Raw genomic sequence first — 25,001 nt, forward strand, 5'->3', positions numbered from 1 at the left:
AGGCAGTGCCTAGCATTAGAAGAGAGCACAGCAGACTGAGGCAGCCAGCACTCAGTGAAGGGGCAGAATGTTGGATCTGAGTGTGGTCAGTGCAGGAGTGTGTGGCTGGTGTCTGGCATTAATAGTACGTGAAGCAGAATATTAGGTCTACTGTTCAACGTAGCAGAATGTGAGGTCTAGTGTTAACAGTGAAAGGGACAGAACGTTGCATTTATTGTGAGGGTGACTGGAGGAGAATCCGTGTCTGATGTCCGTAATGAATGAAGTGGAACGCTGTGTGCGTCTGGGGCTTGGACTATAGAACAGAATGTCGTGTCTAGCATAGAGTGAATGGAGCAGCGTGTGTATCTGGCTTTGACAGTGAACGGAGTGACATGTTGTGTGTAGGGTCAATAGTGAATGGAGCAGCATATGGTTCAAGAGTTAACAGGGAACATGACGGAATGTGGCATTTGACATTAGAAATGTAAGGATCAGATTAAGGAATGTGCAGAAAAGGGTTAACATAGCAGGTGTGTGGCTGCTATCTTACCAAGGACTTGCTTGCACTGTTGGCCCCGGGTTGACATCTGGGAACTTGGATTTGGGGAGTGTTCCCACTTTCCCTAAGTGATAAGGGTGCCTCACTCTGCCTAGACTGCTGTACAAACACTATGGTTTATGCTGACATCAGCTTTCCTTCTGGGAGTCTGGAATCTTAGTATGTGCTAGGCAGAGCGTGCCTACCGGACCAGCACCCACTACAAACCTTCAGTACTGAATCTTAAATGAATCTCAAAACATTTCTCTTCCTGCTCTCTGGGCAGAAACATCTCACACTTGTGGCTGCCTTTTTGTTGCTGGGCTAAGAGGGCACTCTGTGTGGTCCCTCATAGGAGAGAGAGAGCCAGGAAGCCTGCCCACGGATTCCTTCAGACTCTGCCTGTGTCTGTCCCCTTATTATCTAGCTGTGTATCCCGAATACATCACTGGAAGAAGTCTTAGCCTCAGTACAACTGTATGCTGAGTCTGTGAGTCCTATCAAATCTTCGAACATGGGGGTAGCCTTGGAGATTCCCAACACAAACTATCTACCATAAATGGTGAAAGGACTAAAGCACTAAAAGTGAATGGAGGAGGAGGTAGAGTTGAATTTTAATAGCAAATGAAATGAAATGTGTGTCTAATGTTGGTAGCGAATGGAGCAAAATGTGGTGTCTGGCAACCGTATTGAACATAATGTTAAATCTGGAGGAAAGGTTTAATGGATCAGCAAGCTGGATCCTGCCAAATGCAGTAGAGAAACAGTGACTAATTCCTCACGGTCATCTTCTCTCAGGCAGGGAAGGGAGATGAATATCCTCCTTATCTGTCCAGGTGTTCTGTGCTAGTGGGTGGTAGGACTTACCTTGGGCAGGGATGCTCGGGAGCCAGAGCTCTGGGTGGTCATGGTGAGCACGGTGGTGATGCCCAGGCCCACACGGGCTGGTGCGGCATCCATGTTGATCCAGAAGGAAATCCACGAGAGGATGACAATGAGCAGGCTGGGAATGTACATCTGGATCAGGTAGTAGCCCATCTGTCGCTCCAGGTGGAACCGGGCCTCTATGCAGGTGAATTTGCCTAAAAAATCATAGTGAGAAGGCAGAGGTGCCTAGTGGATAGGAACAGGGCTTTGAGGTCAGAACAGCCTTGGCTGGAGCCCTGGTTCAGCCTCCTACTAGCTGTGTCCTCAGGCAAGTGTTTGAGTCTGTCTGTGTCTCAGTGTTCTTGTCTAGGGTACATTGGGGATAATGATGGTGATGACGATGATGATGACAATGATCGTGATGACGATGATGATGATGGTGGTGATGACGATGGTGATGATGGTGATGACGATGGTGATGATGGTGATGACGATGGTGATGATGGTGACGATGATGACGGTGATGATGACGACGACGATGATGATGATGATGGTAATGATGGTGATGATGATGGTGATGATGATGATGATGACGATGGTGATGATGACGATGATGACGATGGTGATGATGACGACTATGATGATGATGATGATGGTGATGACGGTGATGATGGTGATGACGATCATGATGATGGTGATGACAATGATGACGATGACGATGATGGTGATGATGGTGATGATGATGATGATGGTGATGGTGATGAGGACGATGGTGATGATGATGATGGTGATGACGATGGTGATGGTGACGATGATGATGGTGATGGTGATGGTGATGATGGTGATGACAACGATGATGATGACGATGATACCTACCTCACGTGGTTACTCATGGTTACTGTGATGATAGAATGAGATGGTGCCTATGAAGAATTTAGCACAGTCCTCACACATCATTAGTGCTCAGGAACGTCAGTTGCCATAATCCTCATCATCACATTTTGTTCCTTAGAGTGGGCCTAAGTGGACCATTCTCTATTCTTCTGCCAGTTTTCTTCCCCAAACATGACTCGATCGTGTTACTTCCCTTCGTAAACCCCTTCTTTCCTTCCTTCTCTCCTCATACGAGAAGGTTCCCATTACCTGAAGGAAAAGTTTAAATTCTTTAGTTCTAGCCTGTTTTTCTATTCCATTTCCCTTATCATGATCCCCTACACTCCATCCCCTGGCTTGAATATGCTTTTACACTTGATCCTACTAATCCCTCTGCCTGGAATGCCCTCATTCCTCCTCATGAGCAGCCAAAGAAATCCTCCTTCTCATCCCTGGCAGTTGAAAGGTGAAGTCTCCCCCAGCAGAACGCATCTCTTTCCCTGTGTTCCTTCAGCTCTGTTCACACGATCATCAGAGCCTTTAAGGCAGCATTCAGTGGGTGAGTAGGCAAGTCGATCTCTCATTATCTCTGTCCTCTGCACTAGACCATGGCAGCTTGCCTCCTCCCCACCTTGTATCCCCGGAACTGGAGTATGGTCTCTGCTCCTGTCCACTGAAGCACAGTTATCAGTGGATTTCTAGAGCTCCCTGGACCACAAGCCCCATGTGGGCAGGGCCTTGTCAGGCTTTTCTCCTTGTATCCACATGGTGTCGCACAGAACTCAGCTCTCACTTACATGTGAATAGTGACAGCAAATGAAATGATGATGGGAAAATGCTGTGTAAACAGTCAAAGGCTGTGGTATGTGAAAGTCAGTTGTGATTGTTTGATTTATGAGAGTTATTGCTCTCTTCTTGGCTGCCATTGTCTCTCCGAGTCTCAGCTTGTCCAGGGCTGAAGAGAGTTTCTTGGGAGGTTCTGACACATCTCCCAAGTCACCCATAAAGGGGCAGCTGTCCTAGACAGACCAGAGCCCAGGCTGCCTGCCCTTTCCCTGGGCTTGCTACTTGCACCAGAGCACATGGTGGTTTCTCTCATTCTTCACCTTTACCTCCTCTCTCTGCCCCTGTCACCAGCTCTCCTCAGCTGGGTTCAGACAGCAGCCTCCTACTCGGCCTTCTGGCTGGCACATGTACTAACTGAATTTCTTCCATCATGCTTCCATGAGCTCCCCACAGCCTGAACTATGGTGTGCAGAGCCAGGCTTGATCTGACCCCAGCTCATTCCTGTATTCAGTCTTCAAACAAAGGCTGTGCTGGGCACAAGGGGTAGAGAGCTGAGCTAAAGTGGTGGTTTCCCCACTCCCCCCTTGGAGCTCAGGCTAGTGGATCCTTTTCCATGTCACTGTTTTCCAACGTCACTGTTCGCTAGTCTGCAGTGCCACGTCTCAGCTTCCTCCTGCTCAGCTCTGTTGTGAGCATTTTCTGTGCCTTTGTCCTATCAGAAATGCCAGTTCCTGGGTGACAGAGACTGCTAGATGCCACCCTCCCCCACATATCAGCTCTCCCTTGGGAACAGGGTCCATTTTGAGGTAAGCATACTGCTACCTGGAGGAAAGACTGTCTCCCAGCTTCCCTTGTAATGAGGTGTGGCCTTAGCTTAAGTTCCTTGCCCCAGGACTCACAGGAAGAAAGTGTCAGAGCCACTTTTTGGTTTCAAAGGACATTCTCTTAATCTCTAGGTAATAAATACGGAGCTGTGTCCATCACGAATACCTCGTAAGATCTGTGGAATCGATGGTTGAATGAATGTTTGAAGTGACCTCTGGCCTTGACTGGGGGTTGGGATCCGAGGAGGGACCCCTTGAACCTACCTGTGTTGTAATGCTTGGTACAGTATCTCAAGTCCTTCTCCTCCTTCAGGATAAACTGGGGCAAAGTGAGTCCATCTGCTACCTGCACAGCTCCCTGCTCCTGCCACTCAAAGATGAGGTCATTCATGGTGTATCCAACTGGGATGGGATGAGAAGAAGAGCAGTCACCACCGAGAAGCACTTATTTGAAGCACGTCCGGGTTGGTTAGGGTTAGAGACAGAGAGGCATCAGACACTTGATGGAACTCATGAGGCCATGATGTTGTTTTTTTTCTTTCCACAAAGGAGGACAAAACTGGTTTAATTGTTCACATGTACCCCACAAGCCTCCTACCTCTCTTCCTACCCCTCTCAGCATCCTATCTTAGCTTGTCCTGTTGCCCCATCCCTACCCCCGTGGTCAGATTCACTTGACATCTGCTGTTCGTGCTGGTACACCATCCCGGCAAGCTCCTCTTTTGTTCACAGCGCACTTTCCCCTGGGGCATGACTCTACAGTACGCTATTGTGGTGGTTCTATCCGCTGGGGGCCAAGGTGTGAGATGATGACCCAGCTAGACCAATCTGACTGTCTACCTCAGGACTTGGACTCTTGAGCAGAGTGACAAAAGGTTCAGAGTTGGCTGGCACTGACTCCCTTCAGAGGTGGCACTCCAAAGGGATGGTCCATCCGTTCCTGCTGCCTAACTGCTCTGCCCTGGTTCCTGTCCTTTTAGCAGCTCCTTCAAGTTCAAGAGGGACCTCTATGTCCTTCCTTTAATTCCTTTTTAAAAAAATTAGTCAGATTGCTGCCTGTGTTTGTAATGAAAGAAGTCAGCTATCCCATCTCTTAAAATCCTAGTTCATCTGATCTCCCCCACAAAGCCTTCTCCAAGTCCTCCTCTCCTTCCCGGTCAGAAGGAGGCACTCTTTCTGTCATGAGGCCACCATGTTTTCTACTTGGAACAACACACTTACTCCTTCCTGCCCAGTGTTAGCCCGTCATCTATCTCCCCGGCTAGAGTGAGCATCCCTGTGAGTTCAGGGACCATGCCTTATTCCGGCTATTTCTCCTTTGTTCCTGGAGAGCATGTTCACCAGGACATGGGATAGCCTCTTTGGAGAACACTGCTGGCTCCAAAGCTGGATCTCAGGTGGACCATGGAAGGGGAGGTATATTTCTAATGCATAGTCTAGGAGCAAAGCCCCTCATCTGGTGTTTTGGGGCCCAGTAGTTAGGAGCAGCTACGTGGGAATTTCTGCCGGTCCCATGGGTAAAGGGGAGTCTGGTGCTTTCTAGAGGCCTCATGCAAGGGACTCACAGCTTTCGAGTTGCATGATACATGTCTGGACGTCCATGGGGAAATTCTTCAAGTCCATGGGGCAGGCCAGTGTCAGGGTGATTCTGGGAAGAGAAGGGAGTTGAATGAGGCTGGATCCACAGACCAGGGAAACTGTTCTAGTTACTCCCAGAAATCAGTTATGTAGGAGAGGTCAAGAAGGTCAGGGAATTAGTGTTTTGTGAACCAATATATGTGTATTTCCACACTTCAGATATGGAAATGGGGGCTCAGAGAGATAAGGTAGCTCGCCTGAGGTCACACAGAGCCAGTGGAACCCCTGTATTTCTTTGGATTCTGTCTGGCTTCTACAGACCTGCTTTTAGCAAGTTGCTCAAAGGCCTGATGGCCAGGGGTTGCCCCGCATCCCCACCCTTCTCCAGAGCCCTCAGGTTAGGGGCAGAGACTGAATTTTCAGTTGAGCAGCCCCAGGGGTCAGGCAGCCCCAGGTGCACCCGCAGCAGGTGCTGTATGTGGTTCTTGGCTGCCTCCCTTCACACCCTAGGCTCATGAAAGGTTATTTCCAAAGGTCTCCCGCCTTCTGGGTGTCCAAACACAGCTGGCTCACATCTGTGGGCTCAATCTGGCGTCAGCTGGGAAATGGCGGGCACGCCAGGCTTCTGGACTAGCTGTTTATTTTGGGTTGTTCAACCCTTGCAGAGGCTGCAGCCTATGAACTGAGGAAGTCCCTTAACAGAATCCGAGGTCTGCAGCTCCAGCTGGGATATAAGGCTTCAGCTTGAAAGGCTTTGCCAACCTCTGAGCACCTGCTGCAGGGAACGGAGAAGAAAGACTCTCAGAGCCTTAGATCATCAGACCAACTCCCTCACTGGACCGGTGAGAAAACTGAGGTGCAGAGAAGGATGGATAGGGACTCGTGTAAGGTCACACAGCAAGCTGATGGCTCAGGCAGGATTTAAAACTGTGTCTCCTAGCCTTGGGATTCTGAACTCATGTGTTGGCTGGCAGGTTTTCCAGCACTGCTATCCTGAAATCCATCAAACTGTGGTGGTCTAGTGGCACCTAGCTAGCTGCTGGCATCTTGGCTGCCCATGTTGAGGCACAAAGCCCTGTGTGAACTTCCTCCCTCCAGCTCACACCCGTGGCTCCAGGTGTGGGTCCCTTTAGGTACAGAATGGAAGCAAGAGAGGGGGAAAAGGCAAGGGAGAGGGAGGGGCGGAAGAGAAAAAGGAGGGAGTGGGAGAAGGATGGGGAAAGTGAATGCAGTTGACTTCTGAAGATAAAAGCTCCAAAGTGGGACAGCTGTCACACTGGGTTAATTTCCTGAAGTTGAATGACCTTGGGAATATCACTTTCTGCTGATTTGTCCTGTCATGCTGTACTGGGCCTTAGCTTCCCAGAGACATGAAACTAGCCTGGCAGCAGCAAAATCCAAGCAGGGTGACCCGTCCCTCCCTGCCAGCCAGCCAGCCAGCCAGGGCCCTGGTGGCCATTTCCTAAGCCTTCCACTCTGGACGTGCCGTGAGTGGGGTGAGCTCCCAGTGAGGAAGGCCACATCTGCCTCTGGTTCCCTCCAGCCTGCCCCTCTTGCTGCCTACTTTCCCTGCTGATATTCTATGTCCCCTCTCCCACCCTGCCTGCTCTCAGGAGGGACTTTGAATTCAGTCACATCTGAGGATCAGGACTTGTGCTGCTTTTCCTATGGGCCTGGACATTTAAAGCTCATTTCCCAATGGAAAGAAATAGATGTATTCCCCTGAAGAACTAGAGAGGGAGAGGAATTCATTTAAGATCCATGCTCCCTTTAAGCTCTTTCAAACAAAAATGTCTTCATTCATCAAATATTTGAGTGCCTATTGAGTGCCACATCCTGTACTTCTAGGTTCTGAGTGGGCGTCAGATTCACACTGGAATCTAGGTTCTGCTAGTAAGTAGCTGTGGGAACTTTGGTAATTTACATAAACGTTCAGATCCTCATTTGTCTAATCTGTAAAATGGGCAGAATAAAGCCTACTTCATGGGGTTGTTAGGAGGATAAGACATTATATATATAGCGCACCCAGCCTAGTAAGTACATTCTCAGTGGACGGTATGGATGTAAGAATGATGTGGACATTGCTCACTTTCTCCAGGCCCTGGGGGAGGAGACTGGGAATTGAGTGTGGAGAGGTGGCAGAGACCCTGAAAGTTTGCCCCTAACTGCATGACGCACCCCAGCTGGGGAACAGGGTCCTGGCTTCCTAGACTCAGTGCAAGGTATGGAGGACTGAAAGCGTTTCTAGAGGGATGCAGCCCCTCTGACGCATACGTGTGAGCGGCTCCATCCACCTGGCAAGCCCTTCATTTACACGGCAGTTGCTGGCATCTGTCAGGTTCTGTGCCTTTGCTCCTGATATGTATGTATGTGTATATATATATACACACACACACACACGTATATGGTATATAGAATATAATATATATACAGTATATATAATAATAATATAATATGTATAATATACTATATGGGCAGAGACTGAATTTTCAATTGAGAAGCCTCTCTCTCTCTCTCTCTCTCTCTCTCTCTATATATATATATATATATATACACACACACACATGTATATATATGTGTGTGTATAATTATATACATATACACACACGTATATATTTGTATGCACTGTGTTTCTCTGAAAATAAGACCTAGTTGGACCATCATTTTCTAATGCATTTTCTGGAGCAAAAATTAATATAAGACCCGGTCTTATTTTACTATAAGACCGGGTCTTATATAATATAATATAATATAATATAATATAATATAATATAATAATATAACATACTGGGTCTTATATATATGTATATATATATTTTTTTGGGGGGATATATTTTCATTGTGATAAGAACATTTAACGAGGCCAACCCTCTAAATAAACGCCGAGATGCACAATACAGTGCTGGTGACTGTCATCACCAGGCTGTACAGTGGATCTGAGAACTCATTCATATTGTGTAGCCAACGCTCTGGCTATTGACTGTGAACACTCCTTTTCCATCGTGTTTGACTGAAATTCTGAGTAAGCTTAGGGGCCTAACTTCCGGATGCTTCCTTGAGCTCCCTGGTTTGCAGGAAGCACTTGCTCCTAGGACTACTTGTGGTATTTTATTACTTACTGAGTGTAAGTAACAGAGCTGGTTCTGCCTATTTGGCAAAGGTGTGGTGTTGCCAGGGCCTGTTCACCTCTGTTTGACCTTCGTCTTCGAGTCTGCTCCCAGAAGGCAACGGGGCAAGGCACTGTCTGAGGATGGCGGGGATGGAGCTGTATGGAACCCACCTGATGCTGTAGAGGACGTTCCCGTTCCGGGAGATCCTCAGCAGTTTGTTGTCTGTGGTGATCTCATGGAAGTGGGCCCCCTTCTCGTTGGCAAAGAACAGGTCAGGTTTCCAGATGGAATCCAACATGGACGGGTCCAGGTCCAGAGAGTCATCCGGGTACTCGTTGTAGGCCAGCCGGGGGTCGTTCCACTGCTGCCGCAGGAAGATGTTGACCCTATAGTCCTACAGCCGGGAGACAAGGAGGTGGGGTCAGCGCTCGGAAGGCCCAGTGCTTTCAGCCTGTGCTCCCCAAAACTCCTCCGGAGGACGGCACTACAGTGTGGTTGCCCCTTATGTGGGAGCGAGGCAAGGAGTCTGTGCCCCAGGCAAAAACCTGGATGAGGCCGTGTGCTGTGGGAGGATCAGGTATCCTTGGACATTCTCGACCTGCCCCTTTAAGTACATTCAACTCTGGACTGAGATTATTTAAACGCTATTCTTTCTTTCGAGAAACTTAAAAAACGAAGTTCAGGATGACGTAATAAACACCGGTTTTCATCCTGTTAATATGGTTTTTTAGGTAAGAGAAATAATACATTACAGATAGAGGTGAAATCCCCCTTGTATCGTCAACCCCATCAGTGCAGTAATTTTCACACACACGCAGGTTTGAGAGTCACTATTCTAGACAGATTGAAGGGATAAAAGGAAAGACTTAAAGCTGATGCCTGGGCATTCAAACTGTTCTGCCTAAAGAGAACAATTAATTCTGAAGCAGTGAAGGGAGGGTGGGTAGAAAAACTGTATAGTGTTCCTGCGGGTCCTAGGGTTCCCACCACTGGGTTTTAATACCACCTTTCGGTAACCTTCTATAGCATGCGTTGCTTTGTTTGGGAAGGATTGATGGATGTCGTTAGGTCTTCCTGGCTTCTAAACTCAGCGCTAAGTCCAGTGCTTCTCTGATGGGACTGCAGGGTAGTTACCCCACTGGAGAAAATTCACAGATCAAACCAATTCGGGAAACACTTGACTAAACCAAACACAACAGATTTCTTTATTGCAGGACTTCTCAGAGACCTTACTATAGACTAATGAATTCTGTGTGTCTCCAACAGGGCAATAGAGTATGCAACACTTCCCTGATTTATTTTGGCCATAGAACTTTTACTGTGTGCTTGAGGCGTCTCTTCTACAGAACATAGGTTAGGAATTGCTATCGCAGTCAAAACTCTACCCCTCCCCCCCAGGCCTTTTTTCTAGTTGGAGAAACTGAAGTTCAAAGAGAATTGATATTGGCCCAGTGTCACTCTGAAAAAGCAGAGCAGAGCTGATTCTGGAACCCAAGAGTCCTGACTTCAAGTGAGGGTTTGTTCAACTGGTCCTGGAGGAACTGAAAGAGTCCATTTAGTTCCCATTCACAACCTGAGAAACAATTAGTGGTCCGGATAGGTCTCCAGGGCAGGAAACTGGGTACTGAAGTTAAGAAATAGCTGCATGAAGAAAAGTTTTACATTTTTTTAGAGAGGCATTGCAAACCTGGGGTCCCTAAATCTTATGATACTGTAAGTAGAATTCAGGATGTATCTGTGTTTTCCCAGGAACAAGAGCACAGTTCTCTTTGTTGGATTACCGGGAGGGTTTATGGTCCTACAAGATGAATAACCTCTGTTCAAGACCGACCTGAATGCTCTCCTTGAAGAAATAATGTCCATTCACAAGCACCTGCTGCCGCTCTCTCCTGAGGGTGCCAGATAAATGAGATCATGCTGTATTTCCTTTGGGGTGCTGCTTCTACATCCTAATCAGTCTTAGTCTGCCATCAGCAGGGGTAAACTAAAACCAACCATCCTTCTCCCCACCCTCACCCTCACCCCTGTCGGTTCCTCCCACAGCACATGCCTCATTCTGTTTGCCTACGAAAAGTATCAGTAGCTTCATAAATGTTCCAAGGTATTTTATAGAAATGTTTTATAATTTAATTGAAGCCTCTCCCTCCAACCCCATAGAAAAATGACATTTGGTCTCCTAACCTTATGTCTTATCTTGTAAGTCCCATGGTGGAGGGAGGGATTCAGGCCAGACCTGGATGTTGATTCTTTGTGTTTTTTTTTGCTGACAATGTTGGACAGCTCCCAGGCTGGCCCCATCGGATCAAGGCTTTAGAAACGGCTCTTTCTGCCTTAGATTTTATATGAAATGTGTGTGTGTGTGTGTGTGTGTGTGTGTGTGTGTGTGTGTGTGTGTGTGTTGAGGCACCGGGCAAGTCATGGCAGAGTAAACACGCTATGAATGGTTGGGTAAAAAAGGCTTTCAGTCCCCAAATCCCAGCTGCACTTTTAATGTTCTTGCCGTTGACATGTCAAGCCTGTTTATGTGGCTGGAAGGAAGGAAAGGAAGTGGCATTTCTTAAAATGGTCTGTTAGACACCAGGTGCTCTTCTAGATACTGTCACATATGAGGACATTTAATCCTCACAAAACCCCTGCAAACTAAACATTCAGATTCCCATAGTAAGGGTAAGGAAACTGAGATTTGGAAGGGTTAAGAAACTTGTCCAAGGCCCAGAGCTGGTGAGCAGCAGAGCTGGGGTCTGAATCCACATCTGCCCAGCCCTCAGTGAGCAAGTCCCATGGGCGTGGACAGTCCGTCCTGCGCCCAGGATACTCTTCTGTCACCCTCACAGCCTAGGTAAATTCCACCTGCTCAGCTTAAGCCGTATCTCCTGCAGGAGACTTGATGCTCTCAGGCTTCCCTGCCTGATCTCTTCCTTTTCCGATCTCCTAGCAAAATGGAATCACCAGAAACATTTAATTTAACACTTCTTCACTGTGTGTGTCTTATCTCCTCAACTTGGTTGGCAAAAATTTGAGAGGATGAACTTGAGTTTATATTTCTCCTGCACCATCCTACCTTCTCACCCAGTCCATGCACCCAAGAGCTACCCAATACCCAGGAGGAGGAGCAGGGGAGGGGCAAAGCCAGAAAAAGTTGGAGCAGGTGGAGCTTTCGTCATTTTATAGCTGGAGAGACTGAGACTCAGAGAGGGGAGGCCTTTTCTAAGGTCACATTGTAATTCACTAAAGGACTTGGGATTAGAACCTGATTTTCTTCTCTGGGCCTCACAGTTCAAAGAAGGAGTTAAGCTAAATGGTCTCTAAGAATCCTTCCAGATCTAATACTACATTAACTGTTATTAGTTTTACTTTTTCAACAGCAATTTAATGGAGCTTCTAGTGAGTGCCAGGCACTGTTGTAGGCCCTGGAGAATATGCTGAGAACAAGACGTGTGTATGCAGTCACAGAGCCTACGGTGTAATGTTTACGCCATACTGAGGTAGGGCCTGGTAGGGATTGAGAGCAGGGTGTTAGGGAGATATGAAACAGGCTTGGGGTGGGGTGGGGGGTGGTCAGGGAAGTTTCCGGGAAGATTGATATTTAAGATGAGACCCAATGTGATTGAGCCCGGGAGGAAAAGCATTCTGGGCAGTGGGAACTGCATATGTGAAGGCCTAGGGACAAAGCACTTTGGAAAGAACACAAGTAAACGAGTAAGGGGAGGATTGGGAGGGAGCACGCACGGCCTTGCAAGCTGTCCTGTGGAACTGGGACTCATCCTGGGAGCAAGGTGGAGCCTTCGAAGCATTTGCACGAGGGAAGGACATTATTACGTTTGTATTTTATTACTGATATTTAAAAAAAAAAATATATATATATATATATTTTATTACAGAAGTAATGCATGTTGGTTGTAAAAAACAAACAAACAAACAAAACAGCACATCTCCTAAAAGAAGAAAAACAAAAACTGTAGGGTCCCCTTATGACATGATGAATGGCAAGTGGGACCTGGGGAAAGTATCTCAGTGTCCTTGGGCAGCCGAACTCCTCTCGGCAGCCCCACTGCTCAGCGCAGCAGCTGCCGCCCAAACAAGTTGCTGCCACTGATTTCCCCTCCTCCCTGGTTGGGAAGCAGCGGGGGGAATGCAGCTCGGGAGCGGTCAGTGTAATTGGTGTGAAGGCTGAAAGCCAAATGCTGTTTCGCTTACTTAACCCTGTCCTCACGTTGGTCAGTGCTGGAAATGTTCAGGGTTCAGGAGCTGGGGGAGCGACATTTGTTTCTTTGGTTTTTTGAGGGGTGCGGTGGGGTGGGGGAGCAACATTTGAATTCTCCACCCTAGGACCTTAAGTTCTGGCTCCTGGAGTTGGTTTCTAGGTCTCAAACTCTCAAGGGAGGGCTGTCTCAGCCCAGGCAGGAGGGATTTCCAGAACTCTAGCTCTCCAGTCTTAAGCATCAACTCGCCTATCTTGCCTCTGAGATTCCCTAATCATCTGATTTCTTCTGGAAACTGGGTAACTGCCATGCTTGTAAGACCAAGGTAGCGCATTAACTCATTCATTCATTCAATCACTCATTTTGTCATTCAACAAATATTGATTGGGGGTTCCCGTGTGCCACCTGCAGTTGGGGTTTCCCCCATCCCACCCCCATTGTGTCTCATTTCAGATGCTAAGCCCTCCCAGTAAACGCCTCTAAACTTTGTATTGTGCTGAAATAGGAAGCATGTGGTGTTTAGTAGGAAAGAGCGAAGAGCTCGGTGAGTGTGTTTGTGCGAAAGGGATGTGGGAGGGCAAGACGTGTGCCTACCGCAGGCAGCACGAAGGGACATCGTCCAGAGGGTGGACAGAGCACCTAAGTCCCGGCATTCCACCTCTCCCAGGGAAGTCTCTTCTCCAAGCGCGATTCAACTCTAAACATTTATTAGGCGCAGTGGGAGTATAGTGAAGGTGGAGGCATGGATCTTGGTTTCTACTCTCGCAGAGCTCAAAGTACCCAGCAGGTAAGGCAAGACGTGGACACGAATATCCACCGTACAACCCTGAAGGTGAAGAGGGCCAGAAGAGGCGCTAACAAACAGCTGTTAGGTATTGCTCTCAAGTCCCCGGGATTACTTCCAGCCAGGTTGAGTGAACCTGGAAAAGCTGTTGGAGAGAAAGTGGCATTTGAAACTGCCCCAGTCAGTTTGGTCCATCCTCCTGTAGTTAGCTTCTCTAGGTCTGGTATTGTTTTGAGATGTGGACAGTATTTGGTTTCAGCAGGGAAGGAGGTCAGTGATGTATGAGGGAGAAGTCAGAGGAGAGGCACAGGCGTAGGGCAGGACAGGGTATGCAGAGTAGGGGTGCGATGTCGGTGTATTTAGGGTCAGGATGTGTGCAGCTGGAAGTCAGAGGAGCATCGCGTAGAAGGAACAGCACAAGCAAAGGTGTGCAGGTGGGGCATTCAAACAGTTCAGTTTAGCTCAACCACTAGCAATGTAAGTAACAAAAGGTCCTCCTTATTGAAGGTCTACCCTGTACCAGGCATTGTGCTAAGCAAGCCACACGCGTCAGCTCATTTTATTTTTAAAACAGTCCTATGACTTAGGTATTTTCAGCCTCATTTTATAGGTGAAGGAGATTCAGGGAGGTTAAGTAATTGGTCCAAATTCACAGTGAACAGTGGGGTTGGAATTCGAATATGGTTTGTCTGACTATATAACGTTCATACTCTCAACCATGCTGCTGTGACAAGGCTGTAAAATGGAATTGAGACAGGATATCCTGAACCGCCAAACTGCAGGATTTCATTCTGTAGCGTTTGGCACCACCAAAGTCTTACACAGAGGAGCAGTATCCCAGTTTGTCTTCAATGAGAGCAGCACGGTGGGAATGCCCATGAAATGTTGGACATGAGAATAGACACACGGGGAGACCTGTTCAGAGGCTGTTGTGATGGTCCAACTGAGAGACAAGGAGGGGCTAACACATAATAGGGATGGAGTGTGGGCTGGATGACAGAACCGTAGGCCTTCGTCCTCACCATCATCTTCATCATTGCCATCATCACAGCAAGAAACAACCTGTGGAGACTTCTGTCTCAACTCCTTCATTTTACCCATGGCCCTGCGAGGGAAAGGGACTTTCCCTGGGCCACACAGCAAGTCAGTGGCTAAGGTGGGGCTTGCATACAGAAATCTGGGCCCCTATCCCACTTCTTCTCCTGTCCACTCCTACACCTGTAAGGGCAAGAAGAGGAGAACCAAGGGAATCTGCCATTGGGTGGGCTCAGCTCTCCTTGGAGAAGCTCTAACCGAGACTCGGCTCTCACAGGATTTGGGATGAAGACGCCGGAGGACTGGACCAGTCTGCTGAAAGCCAGAGGCCATGGGGGCGTTCAGAGTGGAGGACGCCCAGGCTTGGTTTATGAGCTGCTGCTTCCTCTCCCACCTGCTGCCCTTCTTCCCAGAACTCTGAGAAGCACGGTGGAACCAGAGTCATAGACGTTGCCTCCAAACGTGAGACGAGTCAGCCCCATCTCCTCAGCCCTGCGAGAGTGTAGACCTAGCTCATCGGCACATGTAGAGTTTACGAAATCTGGACTGAGTGCCAGGAACTGTGCTAAGAACTTTAATGAACCCTCTCTAGATCCTCACAGCGACGCCATTTTACCAATAAACGGAGGCCTTGAGCTATTTAGTGCTTTGTTTAAAGTTAGTGACAGCTGAGGCTCGAATCCACAGCGGGCTGACTCCAAAGTCCTGTGCTTTTAAGCAGTACACTGTATTGGCCCCTTTTATTAATACTGTCTTATACTTATTTGCTGCTTTTTACTTTTCAAAGCACCGTCACGTTGATTTTGTTCTATGAGGTTTGGCATGGAAGAAAAGATTCTTATCCCCATTGGACAGATGTGGAAACTAAAGCCCTGAAAGTTCAAGTTCCCATCATTAGTTACTGGTAGATCCAGAACGGATAATAATGCAAATAATACTAAGAGATTGAGGCTTTACCACATGCAAGGAATGATGCTAAGAGCTTTATGTGTCTTATTTTATCTTCTCAATACTCCTGTGATGTAGGTTCTATTATCATTCCTATTTTACAGTTAGGCAAATCAAGGCCCACAGAGGTTAAAGAACTGTTCTTGACCTCACACCGCTGGTAAGGGGCAAAACTGGGATTTGAACCCACTGCCAGAGCCCAAGCACTTAACCACTAGACTACACTCCCCAGGATATCCCAGAATTGCACTGAGCACAACAGTTTCATGACACCTCCATGCCATGGGATACCGCCTCTGGCTGCTGTTATGTACCTGTGGGTTTTTCTAGACCCACAATGAGCAGGAAGTATTAAAGGGCAAAGGCCACAAGGCCTGTGTCCCGGGTCCCGCAGTCCACGAGTGCTCCTCCCTCATTCTTGCTTTGACCTTCAGGTTTGACCCTTTTTCTGCTCTACACTCGAGTCCAGGGCTGGTAGGCTCCCCTGATCTGGACTCACTGCCTCCTTGGCTCTAGATGCCTGCGCTGTGCCTCGAACCTCTCCTAAGCCACCACCCTGCCTGGTGCATTCTCCTTTGGATCTCACACAAGCAGAGCTGCATGTGTTGGAAAGAACTGTAGGTGGTTTGGACCAGTGGAGCTGAGTGTCTCTGTTTGTCTCTAGGGGATCACTAAAGCCCAGCATGAGTTTAATAATTACATAAACATGCTAATAGCAGCTACTTTTATTGGATGTCTAACACTTGCTAGAACTTTATATGCACTGTACCTATAAGCCTTTCATCAGGCCAGCACACTGGGTATTATTCCACTCATTTTATAGGGCAGGAAACTGAAATTCAGAGAGGTTAGACAGAGGTTAAATGCCTTGCTCAAAGTTCCATAGCTAGTAGGTGCTAGAGCCAGGGTACGAATCCAGGACTGTCTGGCTCCAAATTTTACATCCTTTTGATGATTGCATACTGCCTCTCTATTTCCACTTTTTTTTTTTTTAAGTCCATGTTCCTCGATGGGTGGATTAAAGAGATGTAGTAAACATAGTATCTTGGCACGCCCACTGGTCTGTGTGACAGGTTGGCTCCTACGTATCGTTACGGTCAGTATCAGGTGAAGAACTTTCGACTGGTATATTTCATAGTGAGGTGGATTCATCACTGGTCGCCGAAGGGTGCAAACTGAAGGGTGGATGTTAACCTGGGAAGAGGAAAGAGGACAGTGCTCGCTGTCCAGGGCACAATAGTGAGACACTAACAAACTTGGACACGTGGAATGTAAGCTTGCTCTTTGAGAGGTAAACTATGAGCAGAGATGAATATGCAGTGGAGGAGTTGGGCAAGGCCCAGGATCCGTCACAATGACCCACGTGCGATCTCAGTGACTTAGGACGGGCACATGCTTGTCATTTAGTAAGTAGAACCCTAATTTATCCGTCGTCTTGCGTCTTGTTTGGAGAACTATTTATGAATGTGGGAGACTTTCATTCAGTAGGACAAGAAAGGGCAGTTTGAGGAGCAGGAATTTGGCGATTGGTAATCTAGCATCATCCGGGGCATCAGGGCACTCTGTCTGGGGGAACCCCAGCTTTTTTGTCGCTGGAAAGAGGGTTTCTATGTGGTGAGGCAAGAATAGTTTCTTAGACCTCTCTCCTGGCCTGGGTGACATTTCCCACAAGATTGTCTGAATTTTCCAGGTATGTCAAAAGCAAATTTTGATTGGCTTCCCTGCTCTTCAGAGAGTAGCAAGGGAGTGCTTTCATGGAGGACGAGAGCGTTCCTCTTATTAGAACAGAAAGATCCACTGTAAGTTAAAATAACTTGGCAGTCTTATTTACCCACTTCAGTCTTTTGTGGGTTTGATTGTCATGAGTCAGCCTTCCTGAATCGGATCTGATGGAACGCCAGTGCTGGGCTGTCATAAATTCATGTCACGTCATGGTGATGGCTCTCTTGGTGGTGTGTTGGGAGAAAGCCATCCAGCAGACAATACCAACACTGCCTATAAATCTGTTTTCTGCCGGTAGCACTCTAATGGCATTTCTGAGAGCTCTCTTTTTGGTCTTCTCTTTGTCTTCAGTTTACCAAGGTTTTTTGGAGTGTTGAGCCATATCCGACTGGATGACATTTAATGGACTTTCTCTTGGATCCCCACAACCCAAACATATAAGAAGTGACCTAGCATTAGCTGTGAAGAAAGACTGAAAGTGTGATGGAAAAAGCAACCACAAAAACGGATCTCATCCTCCGTAGCAACCAACTCCACAAAATAGCAAGGAACAAACCTAACAAATGTGTGAGTTGTACATGTTAAGAAACAAACAAACAAACAAACTCTAAAACTTTACTGAGAAGCATAAAGGGATACCTATATAAATAGAGAGACACACCATGTTTATCAAATATCGTAAAGGTGTCACTTCTTCCCAAATTAATCTATAAACTCAATTTGTAAAATCTGAGGCAATTTTTATAGGCCTCCACAAGCTGATTCTAAAGTTTACGTGGAAGAGAAAGGGCTGGAAAGGTCAAGAAAACCTTGTAAAAGAAGAACAACAGAAGACTTTCTTTACCTGTCATAGAAACATAATGATAAGCCATAGTAATGAAAATAGTGGGGTATTGGTGCAGAAACAAACAGCAATGGGACAGTAAACTGAGACTAGAACCAGACTAAGTACGTATGGAGCTTTAGTTTATGAAAAAGATAGCATTTCAAATTGGTGGAGAAATAATAGCTACTTAAGAATGATGTTGGAAAAATTACTATCTAATCAGAGAAAAGTAGAATTAAGCCACCACCAAATTCTTTACAGAGAACTAAACTCGACCAGATGGATTCAGGAGGTACATGTAAAAACAAAAGAACCTATAATATTATTCAAAATGCCCATTAAACATATGCAAAGATGCTCAAATTCACTAGGAATCTGGAGTGAAAATTTTAAATGACAATGAAGAACCATTAAAAAAATGTCACCTGGTAAAATAAAAAACCTTGATAATACCCTGGGTTGGCAAGGATAAAGAGAAATGAACACTGTTGTGAGGACAGTAAATTATTGAAGCTTCTTTGGAAGTGAGTTGGGCAATAATATATGTCAAAATAATAAAAAAGTGCATTTTTTTTTGGTAAAGTAATTCCACTTCTGGAATATATCCTAAGGAAATGCACAAAGAGTTATGTACAAGAATATTCATTATGGCATTGTTTGTAATAGTGAAAATCTGCATAAGACTAAAGGGCTACTGTGTTTCCCTGAAAATAAGACCTAGCCGGACAATCATATCTAATGCGTCTTTTGGAGCAAAAAATTAATATAAGACCGGGTCTTATATTATAGTAAAATATATATGGGTTATTGATTGAATACCAAGAAATGCTGTCCAGACAATGGAATTTTCTAGGCAGGCCATAAAGTCTGGAAACATAGATTAAAATCATTTAGTCACATATCAAATGTAACGATAATAAACTATTAGGTTTCTGCAAAAGTCATTTCAGCTTTTGCAATTATTTTTAACCTTTTAAACTGCAATTACTTTTGTACCAGCCGAATACTTATTTTTCTGCCTTTGGTGGTGTGCGGAGTTAGGAGTGAGGCAGACCACTACGTAGTGATATGGAGAGATTCCAGGACATGGTGGAAGTGAAGAAAGCAAATTGTACCGCACAATCCTATTTTTACAAAGATGTGTGTAGGTACAAAAATGTTTGTACACGCAAGGAGAGGAGACGAGTGGGACGTACACGAGGACGTGTGTCTGCGTTCCTATTTCTCTCTCTCTGCTTTCTTTCTCAATGGACTTCTTACAAAAGCTTGTTTTCATCTATTACTAATATACTGAAAAACAGTGCCGGCGTGTTACTGTCCGTAAGCGTGCTGTGGTTAGGCTGTCACTGACCCACAGGGGTCCTGCCAGTGTGCCTGTCCTATGCTAGGCTAGCCTGACCCTTGGTAAGAGAGGCTGGAGCTTATGACCTAATAATGGAAATACTGGGATTCGTGCACAGAGGACGTCAATACACACACATGTGTGTGCACACACATGCACACACACTCTCTCGTTTGTTTACCTGTAATTCCACATGAATTCATGCTGTATATATGCCCCCACGCGTGCACACTCCCATGTACACCTGCACACATGTGTAGACATACACTCATACATGATTCATATTTCAGTACTCTTTCACTTACTCACATGTATTTGCATGTATATACATCCACATGCACATGTATAACACACATATAAATATGCTGACTCATGCTGATGCATACTTAAATATGCTCTGATATATTCACAAATATCCACACACCGTTACATAAATGAAAACATTGCACTTCACCTACATTCTCTCTTTAACGCTTCTGCATATTCTTACATAGTATATATGCATACACACAGATACGTACACATCCACACTTCTGCATATTCACATGTACATTTATAACCGCAGAAACACACATACTTACATTCATACCGATACGTGGTCATACACATTTCTCTTTGAGGTTACATGACCAAATATATTCAAACTCGCATACACACACACACACACACACACGCCTGTGTGTACATTGCACTAACACACACGTGCATACATACTCCACAGACATATAGATGCCGCAGTGTACTCTCACGCACACACACAAGCACGTGCTTCCAGACAAGCTGGGTGGTTCCCTGTAGGTTCTAGCTCCACATCTTTCTCTTGTGGATTGTAGACGGGCTGCTCTAGATCAGGAGCCCCTTCCCGCGTCTCCCTCATTCATTCCTGTTCCAACTTCTACCTTCGTCTTGCTGCCTAGACTCAAAGAGAGTCCCCGGAAAGGTCAGAGGAAGGACAGGCAGCTCAGCCCTCCCCTCGTCCGGAATGGGGAGAGACCCCTGTTGCTTTGCTGGCTGCCTCTCTCTGCTGTCAGGTCTGTTAGCTCTGGTGAATAAAACCAGGCCCTGGGAAACAGACAGTCAGGCTGAGCGGCTCCAGCTGTTCACAGAGCTGCTCTGCACTCCTGCTGTTCCTGAAGTACAGCCTGGGAAGTTTCTGACACTGGGACCATGTCCGTATTACCGTGGCCTGAGGGTGCACAACCAGTTCTTCCCGTGGTTGGAGAGACATAGCCCTGGGACGGAAGTCTGGGGTTTGGGGCATGTCTGTTCAATGAACTTACCTTTCAGCTGTGACTCCCTATGAGCAAAGGAAACAAGAGGAGCTGGGTAATCCCAAACATCCAGGAATTCAACATTTATATTTGGCTCAGCAGAATGTGGGCTTTGGGGTGAGGTAGATCTGAATTCAAATCCTACTCTGCCACTCATTAGCTGTGTGCCTTTCTGTAAGTGATCTAACCTTTCTGATTCTCAGTTTCCTTATCTGTAAAATGGGGATAACATTTCCTGTCTCCTGGGGGTTGTTGAGAGGTCTAAATGAGATGACATATGCAGAAGTACTTTGCATACTGCCTGACATGCAGCACCGTTTAATGTGTGGTTGTTGCTATTATATTCCAAAGCGGTCCAAATGCTTGGATTGGTGGGAGCTAGGGGAGAAAAAAGCTGAAGGGAGGGGAAGCTTTGGCTACTGCAAAGGGCACGCATTCCATGCTGTGTGACCTTGCTCAAGTGATGACACCACTCTAGCCATCAGATGCCCTTTCTGTAAAAGGGAGAACTGGTTTAGACCATTTCTTAACTGTTTTTCTAGCTCTGAGATTTTAAGTCCTCCCTACCCCCCCAAATCATCTGCAAAACAAATTAAACCCATGTAGATAATAAAGAATGCAGTGGAAAAAAGACTCCCAGCACTATAGAATGTGCAAGCTAGAGCATGGCAACTCCTACTTTGGACTAAGTTTAATAAGCAAGAAACCTGTGTCACCTGTGGACCACTTCCAAGGAAGCATATCATTGCCGAGCCTTTCTTTCCCATCTAAAGAGTATTTGTGTCTCTCCTGGAAGCCGTCTCCTCTGGGCTCCACTTGTTGGTGATCTCCATTATCACGATTTGCTAGTTTACCCTGAGGTGTGCTGAGCCTGGCATTATCGGAGATTGGGTTTCTGCTTCTGACAGAACTTAGGTTGTTTGTCAGTGTGCGTTGTGGGTCTGTGATCCCCCAGTTTCCCAAGTCTGTGCTCTTCGGTGTTAGAGCAGCGTAATGCAGAGCAAACACTTGTCTATGGATTATGACCATTGGGTCAGTCACTAACTAGCTCTGTCACGTCTTCAAATCTCCCTTTCCGCAGCTGTGCAGTGGGGAATGTAGTGTTTGCCATGTCTACTTTACAGAATGGTTGTTAAGACCAAGAGTTGGGGGAAGGAATCGAATGAGAGCGTGAGTGTGAAATGTGTTGACAATTGTAAGTGGCATTTAATAACAACGCTGATATCCACAGTGTGTGTGCTTCGTGGCAGGCACTGTGCTTAGTGCTTCCGAGGCTTTACTTCCCAGTCCTCCCAACAAGTCACCTGGTGGATGCTACTGGTGCCCCATTTTATAGAGGAGGAAGCTGACTTAGACAGGCCACCCTGCCCAGGTCACAGAGATGAGCCTCAGATTTTGTCTGAGCAGGGAAAACGGTGTCCTACTTGTCTCTGCAGGAAGCCAAGTGCAGTGGGAGTGGAGTCTGGAATGGTAGACAGGAGACATGGGGGAGGGGAAGCTAAGGCTCAGAGAAGCCTTGCTCAGGATCACACAGCTGATCGGTGATAGCTTGAGGCTTCAGTGTCCAGAGTGTCCATCGTCATCATTGTCATCGTCAAAACATTTAGAGCATTTACTGTTATTCGCACTTTCCTGCACGTACCCCCCACAGTAACTCGATGACGTGAGCACCTTCATTACCACTGGGATTTTACAGATGAGGAAACTGAGGCTTAAAGACATGAGGCAAATCAGCTCCTCACCTGCAGTGAGGGAGCCCACCCAGGTCTATGTGACTCCAGAGCGTAAGCTCTGAACCACCACACAAAGTCAGGGCAAACGGCCACGCTTTCCGAAATCTGTAGCGAGGAAATAGGTCTGTGTGGTCACTATAGGGAAACAAGTGGGAGTGGTGGCGGAGTGCAGATGTGTACACCTGTCCTCAAGTAACCGAGGTCTTTACATAGCGGCTGGTCCCGCCCGCGCTAGGGTGGAGAACTGTTAATATTTACCATTCCTGAAGAAGAGCCAAGATGTCAGCACTCACCACAAAAAGACCATGAGTAATGCAAATGTTGGTGCACCTCTGGTTTTGGAGGGAGAAGAAAAGCAGAGGGGCTCATTAGGAGCTCTTCCAAGACATCCCTTCAGTGTGGAAAAACTTGGCTTTTTGAGCTGGATACCCAGTGAAAAGCAGCCCTGTTTGTTCCCAGTGGACAGGTGGGATCATTTTTGTTTGGAGATAAGGGGCCTTTTAGTTTTGGGGACTTTGCTCGGTTGTCCTTTGGATGCGGACAGGGTCTCCTTGGCCAAATCAAGACTGGTCTCTTCGCAAAAGGACAGATTTTGAACTGTTTGCCCCATGACCTGCAGAGCACCGTGATTTTTGCCAGTCTGGGACTGCAAGGTTAGATCTAATGTTTAGGACCAAATAATGGTTTTCACTGACAAATAATATATCTGATTTAGTTTATTTATTTAAAAAATTATTGAGTACCTATTATTAAATCACTGCTGGCTGCTGATGTTCCCACAGAAAATGAGACAAGATTCTGGACCACAGAGCACTTACATGGTGAGAAGAGGGACGAATAAGCAGACTGTGGTGGTGTTGAGTGTAAGTGGTAAGTGCTATTATGGAAACTGTAAAACATGTCATGAGAACTGGCAGAAGGGAGACATCTTAGCGTTGGGTCAAGAACACATGTGAACTCACACACACACACATGCTCATGTGTTAGAGTGTGAAGGCTTCCTGTGGAGGTAATTGTAAGCAGAGACTTAAAGGAGAATAGGAGATGGCAAGGGGAAGGGAGCTGGAGTGGGCGCTCTGGGCAGAGGCCTCAACAGCGGCAAGAGAAGCTGTCAACCAGAGAGAGAGAGAGAGAGAGAGAGAGAGAGAGAGAGAACCACCTGTGTGGAGAACTCTAAGTGATTCCGTTTATCCCAAGTGGGAAGTGAGAGAGAGGGGAGACGAAGCAGGGCAGAATCACAGAGGGCCTTCTCTGCTTTGCAGAGGAACTTGGGCTTAATGCTGAAGGTGAGGGGGAGTTTCGGGGGAGGTGTGAAAGCAGAGGGCAGTGTAATTAGTTTGAATTTGAGAAAGACCCCTATTTGAGAAAGAATGGATTGCAGGGGGTGGCAAGATGCAAGTCGAGAACGCTTTGCAGTAATGTGATCGCTTTGCAGTAATGTGATCGAGCCATGATGGAAGCCTGGACTAGACTAGGGACAGGTGGATGTCCAGAAATGGCTGGGTTAGAGGACTTCCGGGCAGTAACATCTACAGGACTTGGTGACTGGCCAGCTACTTCTCACTCTACTCATAAAGAATGACTTGAGGTGGCCTTAATTATTTTCTCACAAGCTAGATCATGCCCTTCAAGACAAGTACAATTGATTTTTTTCAAAGATTGAGAAAAACATTTTATAAGTATCATTGCATTCATTTATAATTACTAATGTAATATTTACTCTTTGTAGAAGTTTGAAAAATATAGAAATACTGAAAGAAGAAAATAATATTATCTGTAAGTCTATGATACAGGGATAATTGCTATTAACCTTTTAGTATTTTTCCTTCTGGTCTTCTTTCCTTGTGTAATTGGCTGATTTTAAACTTTTTACAATGGGAATTTTAAAATACATACAAAAGTAGAGAGTAGAGTAGAATCAACCCAATACACCAATCGCAGCTTCTATAACCAGTCTTCTGCTATGCCACAGTTGAATTTGAAACTTACAAGCAGGTCTTTACATTTTCTTTTAATCTAACACTTTAGCCCATTGATATAATTTTGTTTTTATAATCTTGGGTGTTTGGCATGTGCTAGCCCTGCTGGCTCTTTGACCATTTTTAGATGTATATCCTCACTCAAAACATTGAGTAAGATAGTGAACACACAATGGGATTTATAGATGATGTAATACAGAATTGTACACCTGAAATCTATGTTATTTTACTAACAATTGTCACCCCAATAAACTTAAAAAAACCCCACAAAAAACAAAAACAAAACAAAACATTGAGTAAGATAGTAAAAATGTCCAAGTCTCCTGGTATACCACTGGAGACCTGAAAACACACCAGATTCCCCACCTCCTTGGGGAAGACCAATGAAGAGGGTAAGTGTTTCAGGGAGAGAGATATCCCCAGCACAAAAGAGCAGCTTGCGTTTTGACTCACTCACCATAGTTGTCTCAGCAATGGAACCAAAGCTGTTGATGAAAATGTTGCAGCTCACATTCACCGGAGGGCCTGCCAATCAAGAGAGATCCCTGCTTAGTTCCATGACCATAGAGAAACCCACAGGATAGGACCCATCCCTGGAAC

General features: G+C 46.2%; 1 protein-coding gene across 2 annotated transcripts in view; it reads right to left on the reverse strand.

Moving 5' to 3' along the window:
- Positions 1-25,001, reverse strand: part of GLRA1 (glycine receptor alpha 1) — a 72,559-nt gene that overhangs the window by 12,328 nt on the left and 35,230 nt on the right. For both annotated transcript variants that reach the window (XM_033096431.1, XM_033096430.1), the window contains exons 3-7: positions 24,859-24,926; positions 8,730-8,953; positions 5,437-5,519; positions 4,136-4,273; positions 1,388-1,602 (exon numbers count right to left, since the gene is read on the reverse strand). In XM_033096431.1, coding sequence (XP_032952322.1) covers positions 1,388-1,602; positions 4,136-4,273; positions 5,437-5,519; positions 8,730-8,953; positions 24,859-24,926 — 728 coding nt within the window. The remainder of the gene's footprint in view (positions 1-1,387; positions 1,603-4,135; positions 4,274-5,436; positions 5,520-8,729; positions 8,954-24,858; positions 24,927-25,001) is intronic.

The sequence above is a fragment of the Rhinolophus ferrumequinum genome, chromosome 24, assembly GCF_004115265.2.
Source record: "Rhinolophus ferrumequinum isolate MPI-CBG mRhiFer1 chromosome 24, mRhiFer1_v1.p, whole genome shotgun sequence".
Taxonomy (NCBI): Eukaryota; Metazoa; Chordata; class Mammalia; order Chiroptera; family Rhinolophidae; genus Rhinolophus; species Rhinolophus ferrumequinum.